We start from the raw sequence: 15,700 nt of genomic DNA, 5'->3' as shown, positions 1-15,700 counted from the left end.
TCATACAAATAAATTGTTAAAAAAATCTTTTTTTTTTTTTTAGATTATGTCTCTCACAGTGGACATGCACCTACGATGACAATTTCAGACCCCTCCATGATTTCCAAGTGGGAGAACTTGCAAAATAGCAGGGTGTTCAAATACTTATTTTCCTCACTGTATACACGTTTCAGTTGTTTGTTTTCTGAACTCCTGTTGCTGCCATTAAAAAAACGGTTTAGTCTCCATTGTTGGTTTATTGTCCATGTTTGGTTCTACCATCAGTTCCTTCTGATGCATTGTGTGAGAGCAAACTGTGACCTGTATGGAGGCTCATTGGCAGCATGTACTCTGACCCTGGCTGATGAACACTTCCTGTAGATGAGCATTGCAGCAGACAGTAGAGAGAAAGCAGCCATGATGCTCAGCACTGCTGCCACGATGATCTCTGGCTTAGACACTGTGACTGAGGAAAGAGGCACGAGGTTGGGATGAGAAGTGGCGTCTTTCTCCTTCACGCCATGATCACTACGATACAGAAAAGATATATTACTCCAGGAGAGACTCAACTGACATAGAATGCTGTACTTTGAATTATGTAACTGCTGGCATATTGTGATGAAGGTAAATCACATTAGAAAATCATTTAAGATTTGAAAAAACAACAAAAAGGATTAGACTAACCTCTCAATGGATGCGCTAATGTTAAAAAGGTTATCTGCTTTTTGCCTTGATGTAGGAGGAGCTAAATCAGAATATTTACATAATCTCTTGTCTGGGCAGAAAATGAATCCCTGATAACTAGATACCTATAAAATTTAGAGACAGAGAGTTATAACAAATAGCCCAGTGATGTGAAACAAGTGTTAAATGATTCAGTCATTAGTTAACCTGCAGGATTCAAATTAGTTTTACTTAATGTTTTCAGAGATAACCAATGAGTTTCTCACAAACCTCAACACGCTTGCCTGCTGGACAATCCAACCAATCAGAATCCTTTACTTGAATTTGATATTTGTTTCTTCCAGTGCATCTGTGTCTGTAACAGTGGCCTGCCACTGATGCACGGGATGAGGATGAGTGATTCTAAAAAAGCAAGAGGAAAGTAATATTTAAAAGTTAAAACAGCCTTTACTAGTGGGTCTAAATATCTGAAACCTGTAGCTTTGCCATATTTAAACATTCATAAATATGTTTGTACATAAATGTGAGAACATGTGGTACCAGTCTGGTGAGGTTGGATATGAAACAGCGGCTGTCTGAGCCATATATCTCTCCACTTTCTTCATTCATTCCACTTCTCTCATTCTCCTTGTTCCAGCATTCACTCTGATGACGAAAAGTGGCATTACGCAGTGATAATCATGTGGGAAGTTTTGTTAAGGTGACAACAATGTGAGGGACCGGTGAAAGAGAAAAAGAACTCTTAACAAAGACTCACAGCATTTGCCAGGGGTTTGAAAATGTAGCAGCCATCCAGGTACGGATCAGTGAGACACTCCCCCTTGTGGAAGTGAAGGTAATGACAACCCAATGCACTGGGAAGAAGACAGTGGACAGTTTATGCATCACATTTAATACTCTTTTAAATAATTAGTTTTACCAACTTTAGAAAAGCCATTTCAACCTCTTTACTTTTTAATAAGCTCACCATTCAAACATGCAAAATATAGTTTCCTTTAAATCAGTGTCAAAATAACTGATTATTCAAAGAGGCTTTATTTGTTTGATTACCTGTCTGTGCAAAAGAAAGTTGAAGAATTGTGACAGGTAGAGAGGGACCCGAACTGACTGCCTTCACCTAAAACACACACAGAAACACACATCAAGAGTGGTAAAACAGTGAACAGGCAAGTCTGAGGTTTGACTCATGCATGATATGTCTCTTTATGCATGTAAACCACCAAACTAGTTTTAATAGCGGATGTCTTACCCTCTCCCCACACCAGGCTCTGAGCTCGGCTAAAGTTCACTGAATACCAGCCTGTATCTTGGAGGGCAGCGAGTGTAATGGGATCAATGCGAATCAGAGACGGCTCTACCAGTGAAGCTGCCATGATGGAGCCCTGAAGCACACGGGCCTCCCAGTGTGATGAGAGACCGTCTGAACCAACATCCTGAGAGGAAGAGACAGAGGGAGTGACTGAGTGTATCATCTGTGTTTTACATTAGGCAGCAGCTATTTACTTTAAGAGAGTTAGATGCTATTACACTATGTGCAAACAGTAATAGATACTATTCAAAGTGTAAATGGCCAACCAGTTTAGCAATTTGCACTCAGTAAAAAAAACATCATTTTGTTTATGTGTACTTCAATTTCAGTACCCTCAAATTTAACAAAGTTTCTAGGTTAACGTTTGAAGTCACTAACAAAAATGTAACCAAATCACTGTGTATCAAATCACCAAATGTATTGTATTACTACCATGGATTTTTGGAAATGGAAACATAGCACTTCCATTGTTTTAGTACTGTACCATTACTACAGTACCATTGTAGTGCCATGTATATGCCATGATTTATACTATTATTAAAAATGATGGGGTCTGTATAATTTGTTAATGATTTTGAAAGGAGTCTCTTGAAGCTCACCAAGGCTACATTTATTTGAACAAAATACAGTAAGAACAGCAATATTGCGAAATATATTTAAAATAAATATGTTTTCACCATGGAATAAAAAAAATTAAAAAGGTACTTGCGACTTTTTATCTCGCAATTGTGACTTTTTTTTCCTCAGAATTGTGAGATATAAACTTGCAATTGTGAGAATTGTGAGATATTAACTCGCAATCAATTGCGTTAAAAAAAGTCAGAGCTGAGATATAAACTCGCAATTGCGAGGAACAAGTCAAAATTTCGATTATATACCTTGCAGTTCAGAATTTTTTCTCAGAATTGTGAGATATAAACTCAAATTTTTGAGTTATAAAGTCCAATTCTGAGAGGAAAAAAAGTCAGCTCACAATTTTGAAATTGCCTTGAAATTGCGACTTTACATCTTACAATTCTGAGAAAAAAGTTGCAATTATTTAATTTTTTATTCAGTGATGTAAAAAACTTTCATAGGCATTACTCCAGTCTTCAGTGTCACATGATTCTTCAGAAATCATCCTAAGAAGCTAATTTGGTGCTCAAGAATCATTTCTTATTTTTATCAATGTTGTTAATTGCTTTTTTATCAATAATTATGTTGTGATGAATAGAAAGCACAAAAGAACATTATTTATTTGAAATATAATGTTTTTGTAACAATGTAAAAGTCTTTAATGCCAATTTTGATTAATTTAATGCATCCTTGCTGAATTATTAATTAATTTTGCTTAATATAAAAATGACTGACCTCAAACTTTTGAAAGTATGTGGTAATTGTGGTATCAAGGTGATAACATCACGGTATCATGTCACTGCCACAGTAGCGTTTTGTATGTGGTGGGTACCTTGTTCTCTAATGGAGCTCCAAGGTCAGCGTGGGTAGAGTTGAGATGTGTCTGCATTGCTCTGATCACAGTAGGAGAATAGAGTCTAACCTGCCCCGTCTCATCTGTGCTGATCACCTGACCATAAGGCCAGCAGTTTACACCAGCTTCATAATACACACAGTGACAAAAATTACCAGCAACTGCACAACAGGGCTACAATAAACACCATAACTCTAACAGATATTTCAGTTACATAAAGAAAATTTTGAAAAATTAAGCTCTGTTACTCTGTTAAGCTCTGTTACTCTGTTAAATGAAAAAGAAAAAAGAAACATTTTAAAAGATAATTGCTACTTTTTATCTCACAATTTTGATTTTTTTTCCCTCTCACAATTGCGAGATATAAACTTGCAATTCTGACTTAATAACTCGCAATTCTAACTTCTTTTCTTGCAATTGCTAGTTACTATTGTGAGTTTAGGCCCAACACAATTCTGAGAAAAGAAGTCAGAATTGCGAGATATAAAGACTTTTTTCTCAGAATTGCGAGTTTATAACTCGCAGTTGCAAGTTTTTATCACGCAATTGCAAGAAATAAAAGTCAGAATTGCGAGATGTAAATTGTGACTTTTTACAATTATTTTTTATTCTGTGGCGGAAACAAGCATCCATAGTTACCCTGAGAGGAGAGAGAACAATCCTTCCATCGGCTGAAGAGCTCTTTGCTGAAGCCCAACACGTGGAAAAGCTCATGGATCACAGTCTGGACCAAAACAAAGATTACAAATAATGAATGTTGTACTCTCAATGTTTCCTACTGTACTATAACCGCAGTTCACCTTCTCTTCTCAAACACACACTCACAGTCACCTGCACATAGCGCTCATGTGTGTATCTTTCCGTACTGAGCGGCTCTCTACAGATGACCATAGTCCCAGCCAGAGGACGCCCCTCTGAATCTGCCTGACAGTGAGCAGCGTAAGCCAGTATACTAGACTGAGACAGGCATGTAAAAATGTTACAGACACTTTATGACAACCTGCATTAATCTCAGTACAGTCATAGTGTCTACCTCTGCTCTGCATTTATCTGTGCTGTGAGTGAACACATAGAGCAGGAAGTCAGTGTCAGGAACTCCCGCCCCCTCTGGCCTCAGCACTGTCGGGACGGGATGCTCAGGATGTGGATAAACAGCACAGCCATTTAGGTGCTCATCTGGGATCTGTAAGCAGGCAAGACTGAATAATAAGTGCAATATTTTGAGTAGTAGTAGTATGTATGAAACCGAGACTCACATTCACGCAGAAGCAGCTCTCGAATCTGTAGTTCTCTTTGGCTCTGCCACATCTGAGGAGAATGACACTGGTTGACTTATTAAAATACATTTTGAAAATCAGTACAGATGAAAAGTCAATTGAGCAAGTGCTTTTACAAACACTACTAGCACAGAAAAAAATAATGACAGAGCAGTTCAGTAAGAGAGTCAGAGAAGAAAAGTAAAACATGTGTCTGTATGTTATTCTTTTCTTTCTTTTTCTTTTACTTTGTGATATGGACCTAAGGGTCTAAAATGAATGAATGAATGAATGAAACATACTTCATGTGGTTAACAGTGCTACTGTTTCTCCAGATGAATTTGCAGTATTTGTTTATGTCTCTGTTCAGCAACAGAATATCTGGAACTCGTCTCACTATGAACAAACATCCACAAAAATGTTGCTAAAGAGGAAAGGATTGGGAAGGAAATCGCTCAACATTTGACTAGTCAGTACTTCACATAAAACAACTACTCACTTGCAGTGTTGGTGAAAGTTACTTTTAAAAGTAATGCATTAAAATATTGCATTACTCCCCCCCAAAAAAACTAACTAATTGCATTAGTTACTTTTTATGAAAAGTAATGCATTACATTACTTTTGCGTTACTTTTTCTAACCTTGGCTGGGCTTACTTGTTTGTTTTTTGATAACAACAAGAAAAGTTCTATTTTTGGCAAATGTTAGGGCCCTTTCACACCAAAAGTGAATAAGCCTCAGGCAGAAGGAAATGCATATTTATGGCTGTACAGTAGAGGGCACAGCTCAAACAAACCTTTCAGCAGTGCTGCCATTCTAGATTAAAGAACAATAGGATACAGGAGAAGGAAAGTATGGTTGAATTAGATCATTGAAGGTCAGCAGCAAAGATATTGGTTAATAAAGTGATATAAAGTATATTTGTGTCATTTAATAGGCCTATAGTTAATTATAGAAGTTTTGCGTAAAATTCTGAAATTGCATTTTACTGTTTTTATTCATTTGGAGGAATACTGAATGTTTTCGTGCAAGTGAGATGAGTAAATGTATGTTCACATTTAGTCTAGAACAAAAATAACCATCATGTTTGAACAGCGCACACAACACCTCACTTTATTTCTCTCAACATGGGGACAGGAGAGCTGTCCGTCAATAAATGTGAAAAAGTAACTAGCGTTACTTACCGGCTATTTGAAAAAGTAACTTAGATATTTTGTTGTAAGTTGAAAAAGTAATGCGTTACTTTACTAGTTACTTGAAAAGTAATCTGATTACGTAACTCAAGTTATTTGTAATGAGTTACCCGAACACAGCTCACCTGACAGTAAACTGGAAACTTCGCTCACAGCCTCATCGACTGCGGTCATTATTCTCTCTCTCTCCCAGTCTGAGAGGGCGGGGCTTTCTGAGGGGATCCAGACCTTGATCCTGATTGGTTGTGGAACCGCCATGGATTCGGATTGTTTCTCTGCTCTTTTATGTCTCCGGGACGCTAGATTCTCCTCTGATGCAGTGACTAGTATGTTGATTGCTGTTTCACGCAAGGGCCAATGAGCAGAGGCGTTTTGACCAGTGGGCGGGGACACGACTTTGATTGATCTCTGAACTTGGTCAAAGATGCACTTCCCCCAAGTACATGGAAACCATGGCAACAGTAATATGCCAATACTAACACAAGGCGCAAAATGCATTATCTAGTTGTTTATCATAAAAGACAAAGAAAAAGCACAATTATTTAAAAAACACAAAACAGAAAAAATATTTTAAAAAATTGGACAGACTTTCTTAAATTTCACCGTGGTTTTCCGTGGTATTTTTTATACAATAAATACTGCAGTAATTCTTAACACAAACAAGAACACAAATTATCTTCAGAAAGTAATTTACCGTTCAAAATTTTGGGGTCTGTAAGATTTTGAATGGTTTCTGGATGAAGTCTCTTATGATCACCAAGAAGAGAAATTGAAATATTACAATTAAAATAACTAATTTATATTTTAATACATTTTAAATTTTTATTTAATCCTGTGATGGCAATGCTGAATTTTCAGCAGCCATTACTCCAGTCTTCAGTGTCACCTGATCCTGTTAGAAACCAATTAATTTTTTGTGGAAACATGACTTTATGATGAAAAGACAAGAATAGCATTTATTCGATTTTAACATTAAAACAAATAGAAACGTTTTCCGTCACACAGAAAAATATTGAATCAATAGATTTCTTACCAGCATCAGTCCTTTAGCTTGTATTTGGAGATGGTGAACTAGGAAACTTGCATATCTGTTTGTTTCCTTCTCTTCTGAGCATAAAGATCCTCCTCCTCAGGATGTAAAGAAACTGAGGCAATGCAGGCTTTGAAGTGCAAATAAGACAATCACCTCTCATAGTTTCAGTAGAACTAATGCTTTATATTCCCTTAAAAGGGAAAGTCACATTCCTCACCTGTAACACTTGCATTCTAGATTTTTTTTTTTTTTAGATCTAAGTTGACAGCATGAACTGTTTTTTACCTTGCAGTATCCATTCAGCTTTAAACTGTGCAAATAAAGTCTTTACATTCCCAGCAATTTTCACGAACACACAAGAAACTAAACCGCAACATTAGAGTTGGCAAATCAAATCACACAAGGAAGAATAAAAGTGCAAATAATTTTATTCTTTGTAGATTTTCCAGCTGGTTTAGCAAATATATACAGTGAAATTCATCCTAATATCATCAGTTCATCAAAGATAATTCCCACCCACGTCTTTCTAGTCACCATTCAGCAGATGAGAGTTCAACATCTCGGCATTAAAAATACAGAGTAAAAACAACATTGACAGGGTAAAAGAAGGAGTGAACTGACAGATCTTAACAGCAGCTGAAATCAAGTGACTATAGATATGGCACTACGACTGGTCACCCATTTATTGTCCACTGAGCCAGAAAAGTATGAAATCTAAACTTTTCACTTTGAAAGACATATTCAAGTTATTGTGATATGGTGATGTCATTCAGGTTGGTGGTGCATGTGGAGGTGCAAGTGAAACCTCCAAGAAGGATTGTCTCTACTGAGTGGCTTCCCACTTTCAGCTAGTTCACTCTCTTTCATACACACACACACACACACACACACACACTCACTATCACTCACTCACAACACACAAGTCTTTATTATTAAGTTATTGCCACAGTTGCCATGCACTACCATATACATAGCGAGGGTGATTTCTATATCTATGTGTAAACTTTTGTGCAAGTGTGTTTGGCCCTACGTGCAAGCACATACGCAGTCACATACTGTCTAGTGATGTACAGGAAGCTCAATCAAAGGCACTTCTGAGGAACACACAATAAAATGTGGCCTGTAGCATTATGAGGTAAACTCACATGTATGTACATCACACAACCATGTCTGCAGATAAAAAAAAAAAAAGCAATTCTAACTAAAATAAATCTTTTTAACCAACATTGCGGCAAAGGATCACACAGAGGAACATTATCGTAAGCCAGATGGGGGAGATTCTTTGTGCAAATGCTCTTCCATCATACTCAACCATTTAGATAAGTGCACAACCAACACACATCTGTACACACGCAGTCGCTTGTCAAAATATTTTTGACACACATTAATTCAATACTTTTTCTTTTAAGTCAGGAAAACAGATGCTCAAATACAAGTTAAGGCACCAAGCCAGCACAAGAAGCAAACATGGTGACGCTTACGTGCTGAAAGGAGGAAGGCAGGGAGAGCGAGAACATGGTGAACTGAGAGACAGATCAGGAAGGGAAAAGAAAGTACGAGTCGCTCATGTCAGCATGGGGATATCATCATCAGAGGCTGTGTCATCAGAGAGAGGGATCAGCAGCACTTCATCTTCTGAAGAAGAACAGGAAAAAGAGGGGGATGCGGAAAGAGGAAGAGAAGTAGGGGACGGGGAGGATCTGAAACGGGAAATGCTCCGCCCCAGCGAGTGGAAGAGAGATGCTAGAGAAGGGCTGCTCGGGGGGATAGTGCTGATGGGTGTGGTCTGTTGTGTTTCAGGGTCTTCAATTGGATGGACAGAAAATGGAGGTGGGGGAGAAGGAGGTGGAGGAGCCTCCGCTTGCAGCTGTGTTTCTGTCTGTTGGGATAAACACAGTTTTTGAGGCAAGGAATGACTGGCAGCCTCTGTAGCCACTGAGGAGACTCCAGGACTTGACTGATTGGGCTCAGTGCTAGTATTAGCGGCTTCTGTCTGTTGGGAGGAAGAGGCTGTGGTCTGTGTTGGCCTGGGTGCGGGCCGGGGAAGTAAGCCCCATCTTCGTAGGCGTCGCACAGCTCTGCGGACGAACCGGGGCCTGCGTCTTCGCCGTAGAGAGGAAGCATTGTCTTGCCTGAGGAGCTGTAGTATTCCTCTCAGAGAGAGTGAGACCGTCTGAAAAAAGATTGTGGAAACAAAAACATGCAAAACTGAAAAACCAAACCAAAAGTTTTTCTACACTAGACTAAATACACTACCATTCAAAAGTTTGGGCTCGGTAAGGTTTTAAAAACGTTTTGTGTCTCCTATGCTCACCCAGGCTGCATTTATTTGATCAGAAATACAGTAAAACGGTAATATTGCGAAATATTATTACAATTTAAAATATCTGTTCTCTATTTTAATGTATTTTAAAATATAATTTATTCCTGTGATGGCAAAGATGTATTTTAGCAGCCAGTCTTTTACTCCAGTCTTCAGTGTCACATGATCCTTCAGAAATGATTGTAATATGCTGATTTGGTGCGCAAGTAACACTTTTTTATTCACAATGTTGAAAACAGTTGTGCTGCTTAATATTTTTGTGGAAACCGTGATACATTTTTTCCAGGACTCTAATGAATAGAAAGTTCAAAATAACAGCATGTAATTGCCATCTTTTATAACATTAATCATTTCTTTATTTTCATTATTGATTATTATGTATAATAAATATTAAAATTATACATTTAAATGTGATGCACTGTATATTTCTCATAAAATGTATGTAATAAAACAGTAACAAGAGCTCTTACCTCATTGGGGTTCTCAGTAGGGAAGTCTTCCACTGGTGGAATGATTCCCTGAGCAATCAGCTGACCATAAGAGGGCGGGGCCTGCTGCTGGATCATTTCAGCCTCCTGACGACTGATTGGTGCGAACATGCTGAGAAGGCAAGAGAAGAGTATACAGAAATATTGTCACTATTATAACATAATATTTCACATAATGATGTCCTGATCTTTCTCAGAAAACAAACAAAAATCAATGACATTGTAAAATTATTATATTTGGAAAATGATGTTCATTTTTGTAGTTATTATCTGGTTTAGATGGTTTTACCTGTACTCTCGAGTGCGTAGTGAGTACAGCTTGCAGGTGCAGCCCATTGCAATGACTAGCAGAAGTCCGCAAACTAGGCTTCCAACGGTAGCTGCGGTTATGACCTTTCGGGGCAGGGTCACAGTGCAGTTAAGCTCATCGGTGCCATCCTTGCAGTCCACCTGTCCGTCACAACGCCAGCTCTCAAACACACACCTGCTCAATCAATTAAACATCGGCAGATTTTAAACGCAAAAGCCAATCATGTGGTTGGCAAAATATATACACTACCATTAAAACATTTGGGGTCAGTGAGAAATTAATACTTCCATTCAGAAAGGACGAATTAAATTAACTGTTCAAAAGTGAGAGTAAAGAGTTTTACTTTGTTACAAAAAAAACTATTTTGGTAACACTAGTTAATGTATTAACTAACATGAACTAACCATGAGCAATACATTTGTTACTGTATTTGTTCATCTTTGTTAACATTAGTTCATAAAAATACAGCTTTCATTGTTTGTTTATGTTAGTTCACAGTGCATTAACTAATGTTAACAAGATTTTAATAAAGTATTAGTAAATGTAGTGAAACAACGATTAATAAATGCTGTATAAGTGCAGTTTATTATTACTTCATGCAAACTAATGTATTTAACTAATGAACCTTATTGTAAAGTGTTATCACTATTTCAAATAAATGCTGTTTTATTTAACTTCCTACTCAAAGAATAGAAAAATCCTAAAAAAAAATGTAACACACCGTTTTCACCAAAATATTAAACAGCAAAACTGTTTTCAACAATGATAATAATAAGACATATTTCTTGAGCATCAAATCAGCATATTAGAATGATTTCTGAAGGGTCATTTGACATTTAAGAATGGCTGCTTAAAATTCTGCTTTTCCATCACAGGAATAAACTACATTTTAAAATATATTCAAATAGATAAGTTTATTTTATTTTATTTGTAATGACGTTTCAAAGTACTATTGTTTTGTACTGTATTTTTATATAAAAAATGCAGCCTTGATCGTAAGAGTCTTCACTAAAAATACTTATAAAATCTTACCGACCTCAAACATTTAAACAGTGGCGTATACTCGTTTATGAACACATACAAACCTGTCACTGTCGCAGTGAAAGGTCCCAGGTTGGCAGATGGTACATTCTCTTTCATCAGTTCCATCTGCACAGTTGAGCTGGTAGTTGCAGCGCTCATGAATCGAGTAACAGACCGGTCGGTCCTGCGGGCGGCTTGCTTTCTTAAGTCCTCCCATCCCACAGAGGAAGTGCCCAGCTTGACAGCCCCAGCATCCTTCCTCATCCAGGCCCGTTTCAGGACAGTCCCAGTGCCCATCACAACGCTGCTTTGGGTTGTAACAGCCTCCCAGTGATCCCCCACAAAGCTCCTCCCAAGGAAGGCAGTAATCCGAGATGCGATAGGTCGCATTAAAGCCACGCCCTTCAAATGAAGGCTCCATGCGGTATATCAGGGAAAGCAAGCCGGTGTGGGATTCAACCTCTACTGCTTTGCTATTGGACACGGAGGTGATCTGTAATTGTCAATGAGAGGGGATGTAAGACTTATTATCCATATCATCAAAGTTTGAAGTGGTATAACAGTTTAAAGAAAGAAACAAGATTGAAATAGATTAATCTTGCATTGATCAATCACAAGCAACATCGTCTCACAGATAAAGAGTAAAACTCACTGTTTTAATGACGTTGCCTGAGCCGTGGCGCTGGTCTGTGATTTTGATGATGTCTCGGGGACCCAGTTCCAGTTGTTGAAGCTCTAATTTGAGTGGTCGTGAATCCTGAGGATCAACTGTCCACACACACAGCAACGGTTGTCCCATTTGTAAAGGGGGAGTAAACGACCCATAAAATGCACTCAAATATCCCCCACATGGCCCTCCTTGGGGCAGCAAGGCAAAATCAGGGATTTTCGGTGGCGGTACATCTGTGCTGGATAATGGGACCACCAAGGTGCTGGTTTCAGCTGGAAGGAGGTGATTTACGTCATCTATGGGTGGTTCAGGGCTAACATCGTCACATCCGTCCTCGTCAGAGCCAAGTTCATCACCCACACCAAGGCATTCAACTCGTCCGTTACAGCGCCACGATGCCGGGAGACAACGTTCACTGTAACATTCAAACTCACCTTGAAAACAGGGACCTGAGTCTGGAGAGGAGGGAGAAAGACAAATGAACCCTGTTAAATAGGTTCAGTGACAGGGCAGGAACTGTGAAAATTTCCCTTCAATGTGTTCCTCCCTACCTTTAATATATGAAAGACGGAACCCTGTTACTGGGTAGAAATGAGTGAGGAAGTGGTGCGTCACTGTAATGTTTCCCCCTGTCATCTCAAATGGTGCTGGAAGTTGGTAACCGCAGAGTTTCAAAGGGCTGCCAGTGAGTGGAACCACGGACACCCATTCCCGTCCACATCTCATATTAAACTGGGAAAAACTTCAAAAGAGATGGACACAAATGAAATAGCAGGTAATTCAAAAATGTACCATTTACTGTGTAAGGATCAAAGCAATCTCTCACCTTGTTAACAACAAAAGCCATTTGTTAACATATTTGTAAACTTAGATATGCTCATCATTAGGCTGACTTTCACTTTTCACATTCATATTGTTCATATATGCATAGAAGCTTTAATATTTACATTTCCAACGATCCAAAAAAAAAGGTTCAATAAAATATTATTAGTACCTGATGATGACACGCTCCCCAACTTTTGAGGTTATCAGCCAACTGCAGTTGAGTGGACGGGAAGACCAGGAATGGTGGGCAGAGTTATGAATCTCTCCTTGTCTTTGTTGTAGTATTTTGGGTGAATGATCACAACGAGCTAAAAAGCAAAAATATCTTTACATTGTATTGTGCTCTAGCCCTAAATTTCTATGTGAAATCACAATAGACGATCTGTGATTTCCTGGAGTTATCTGAGAACCATTTCTTTCTTCTGCTGAACACAAAAGAAGATATTTTGAAGAATGTGGGTAACCAAACAGTTGATGGACCCCACTGACTTCCATAGTATGGAAAAATAATAATAAGGGGACCCCATCAACTGTTTGGTTACCCACATTCTTCAAAATATCTTCTTTTGTGTTCAGCAGAAGAAAGAAATTCATACAGCTTTGGAACAACTTGATGGGGAGTAAATGATGACAGAATTTTAATTTTTAGGTGAACTATCCCTTCAATCTCTAATGTTTTAGTTTTTGACTTCCCCTTCTCGATGACTATTTTAGTCAGGAATGTTGCATTGGGTGTGAATTAAAATAAGCATTCAGACTGAGAAACAAACAAAGAGATGTCAAGCTCTTCCTTACCGGCACTCAAGACCAGCTCCAGAGTGCAAGGAACTGTGGGAGAAAAAATACAAATCACATATAAGACAAAGAATACTAAATATGGTTTATTGCCATTTATCATGCTGTAAATACAATCAATCTTATGTTTATGTTACCTTGCTTGACCGTAAAGTCACCATAGTAACCTTTGGTTAAGTCAAGGTCAGTATTTCAATCAACATGAAAAGTCTGCTTCAGATTTATATAATAAGAGCTTGTATCATATCTGCATGATACACAGTCAAGGACAAAATCATGATATCTTACCTGATAAAAACAAAAGACCTAAGACGTAAAGGCTGTGAGAAATAGACATTCTAAAAAGCCAATGACTGTCGTTAATAAAAAATAAAAAATAAATAAAAAATAACTATTTATGGCAAAAATGTGGTCGGTAGATCCATCAGCTCGCCACACTTAAAAGCGGCACCATCACCAATGCGTCCTGTTGGAAGTGTTTAGCTGTAAAGACAAAAATAAACACCATAAACTAACCATTTCAGACAAAGACAACACTGTCAACTGAAGCTCAGTGCCTGACCAGCATTAGCTTTCAAAAACAACCGCTTCAATCAGAAACTCAACTCGATGGCATAGCCTCGACAAAAGTCAAATACATGGATCCGAATTAAAATAGTCGGTAATTGACAACAACAAAAATCGCACAGAATGTCTTTCGCACAGACTTCCTGTCTCGCTCTCTTCCCATCAGTGACGCAACTCGGTGTTGGGCAGAGTAGCCGTGTAATGTTTATAAACGAAACATTCAAACTATTCAGTGACACTTCATACATATAGTCAGAACATATAATTCAGGGCATTTACTTACGTTTCGCCCGTAAAAAAGTAACGACCAGCGTCTAAACTGACTGATTGTTCCGAAAGTTTCGTTTCCGACTTCTAACCAGCCTTTCTCGTCTGATTTTTGCTAACGCTAGCTGGCTTCCTGCTACTTACTTTACTTTATATTAGGACACTATTAAGACCTGATACCACACTATAAACTATTCGAAATGAGATTCTATGCGTTCTTTCGTATATTATTGTTTTGTGACTTTATCTTTACCGTACCTTTTCTTCTTCTCTCTTGTTGACATTCGTTCTCAGTCACTTCCGTAAGTTCTGTTTCGTAGGTGGGAGACGATACACCACCCAACTACGTTTCAGTGACGCTTTTGTGCACGCTGCTTTCTGCTTGTAATGTTCGCCTTTCAACACTAGATGTCATAATTTAGCGCTTTATTTTCAGCATTGCCATGGATTGTTGTAATACACTACTAGTCTCCACATTGGTACTGTTTTTTAAGTAGGCCACACACTACCTGTTGAAAGTTTGAACGCACCTACTCATACTGTTTTCATCATTTTATAATATTAATGTATTCACTATAATAATAATTATAATAAACCATGTATTTCTGCATCCAGTGGAATCTTGTCAATCTAATATTATTATTATTATTAATATTATTAGTATTATAAATCATATTAATAATAACATATATTATTATTATTAGATTTTATTAGTATTATTATTTTTTTATTATTATTATTTACAATTAAATGTTATTGTTTTATTTAAAAACTAGGTGTCCCAGTTTGCCAGTAATGTCTGTAAGAACTGAAATTGTCCTCTATGAGTAAAAATGAGAAAGCATTTTAAGTTTTTGTATTTTTTCCTTAATTTTTTTTTATCCGACCGTTTTTTCTTCAATATTTGATTCAACACACTCAATAAAGAAATGTTCAAATATAATTTTTATTTAATCTAATAACAGTATTAATATTAATAAATGTTTTTGTCTTGTAGAATAGGAAAACGAATAGGCTACGTGAGCACAACATAGGCCTGGTGTCCACAAAACTAATTTCAAGCATTTAAAGGTTTTTAAGATCCACTAGTTTGTCTTTTAGCCCAGTAGCGTATCTAAAACTTTAAAAGTGACTGTCGATGTCTCATAAAACACTTTAAATAGGCAACAATTTATGGGGGGAGAATGTGGTAGCCTACAGATCCATCAGCTCAGACATTGTCACCAATGCAACTATAGTTGGAAATGTTTTTTTTTTTTTTTTTTTTTTTTTTTTTTCATACTTTAGGCCTACTATATTACATTTAGCCTATCACTGTCACAAATAGCACAATAAGTGTTTTGTTAAAAACTTATTTTAAGTTTGGCCATCTGTTCTAGAGGCGGCAAAAGACGGTTGAATTTCGGAGAGAATTCCTTTAAAAATTCAACCCCCGGAAAGTCATTGAATAATTAGCACACTGGGAAAAATGCACATCTGCAGCGTCGATTCTCTTTTAACTCCTCCCAGTT

At 37.6% G+C, this 15,700-nt stretch overlaps 2 protein-coding genes across 4 annotated transcripts; both read right to left on the bottom strand.

Annotated features, from left to right (window-relative positions):
* Positions 1 to 202: 202 nt before the first annotated feature.
* On the bottom strand, positions 203 to 6,284 carry cirop (ciliated left-right organizer metallopeptidase). 2 transcript variants are annotated; one of them, XM_079867410.1, is made up of 14 exons: positions 6,014 to 6,284; positions 4,999 to 5,092; positions 4,697 to 4,748; positions 4,474 to 4,623; positions 4,272 to 4,397; positions 4,080 to 4,164; positions 3,420 to 3,565; positions 1,913 to 2,096; positions 1,714 to 1,780; positions 1,421 to 1,517; positions 1,204 to 1,308; positions 934 to 1,065; positions 664 to 788; positions 203 to 507 (listed from the first exon to the last, which is right to left on the bottom strand). In XM_079867410.1, the coding sequence occupies exons 1-14, from the start codon at positions 6,144 to 6,146 to the stop codon at positions 261 to 263; spliced, it is 1,743 nt and encodes a 580-aa protein (XP_079723536.1). In that variant the 5' UTR covers positions 6,147 to 6,284; the 3' UTR covers positions 203 to 260. The 2 variants fall into 2 exon arrangements, with proteins under 2 accessions (XP_079723536.1, XP_079723537.1); XM_079867411.1 differs by having other exon boundaries at positions 4,272 to 4,364.
* Positions 6,285 to 8,335: 2,051 nt separating this feature from the next.
* On the bottom strand, positions 8,336 to 14,570 carry lrp10 (low density lipoprotein receptor-related protein 10). Of its 2 annotated transcripts, none has more exons than XM_079867419.1 (10): positions 14,448 to 14,570; positions 13,644 to 13,838; positions 13,356 to 13,388; positions 12,730 to 12,868; positions 12,287 to 12,477; positions 11,718 to 12,190; positions 11,128 to 11,558; positions 10,022 to 10,216; positions 9,715 to 9,844; positions 8,336 to 9,094 (listed from the first exon to the last, which is right to left on the bottom strand). In XM_079867419.1, the coding sequence occupies exons 2-10, from the start codon at positions 13,690 to 13,692 to the stop codon at positions 8,486 to 8,488; spliced, it is 2,250 nt and encodes a 749-aa protein (XP_079723545.1). In that variant the 5' UTR covers positions 13,693 to 13,838; positions 14,448 to 14,570; the 3' UTR covers positions 8,336 to 8,485. The 2 variants fall into 2 exon arrangements, with proteins under 2 accessions (XP_079723545.1, XP_079723546.1); XM_079867420.1 differs by lacking the exon at positions 14,448 to 14,570 and adding an exon at positions 13,962 to 14,084.
* Positions 14,571 to 15,700: the final 1,130 nt, after the last annotated feature.

The sequence above is a fragment of the Squalius cephalus genome (assembly GCF_949319135.1).
Source record: "Squalius cephalus genome assembly, chromosome: 3".
NCBI classification, from domain to species: Eukaryota; Metazoa; Chordata; class Actinopteri; order Cypriniformes; family Leuciscidae; genus Squalius; species Squalius cephalus.
The sequence above is the reverse complement of the archived record's forward strand: the minus strand, read 5'-3'. Positions and strand labels throughout refer to the sequence as shown.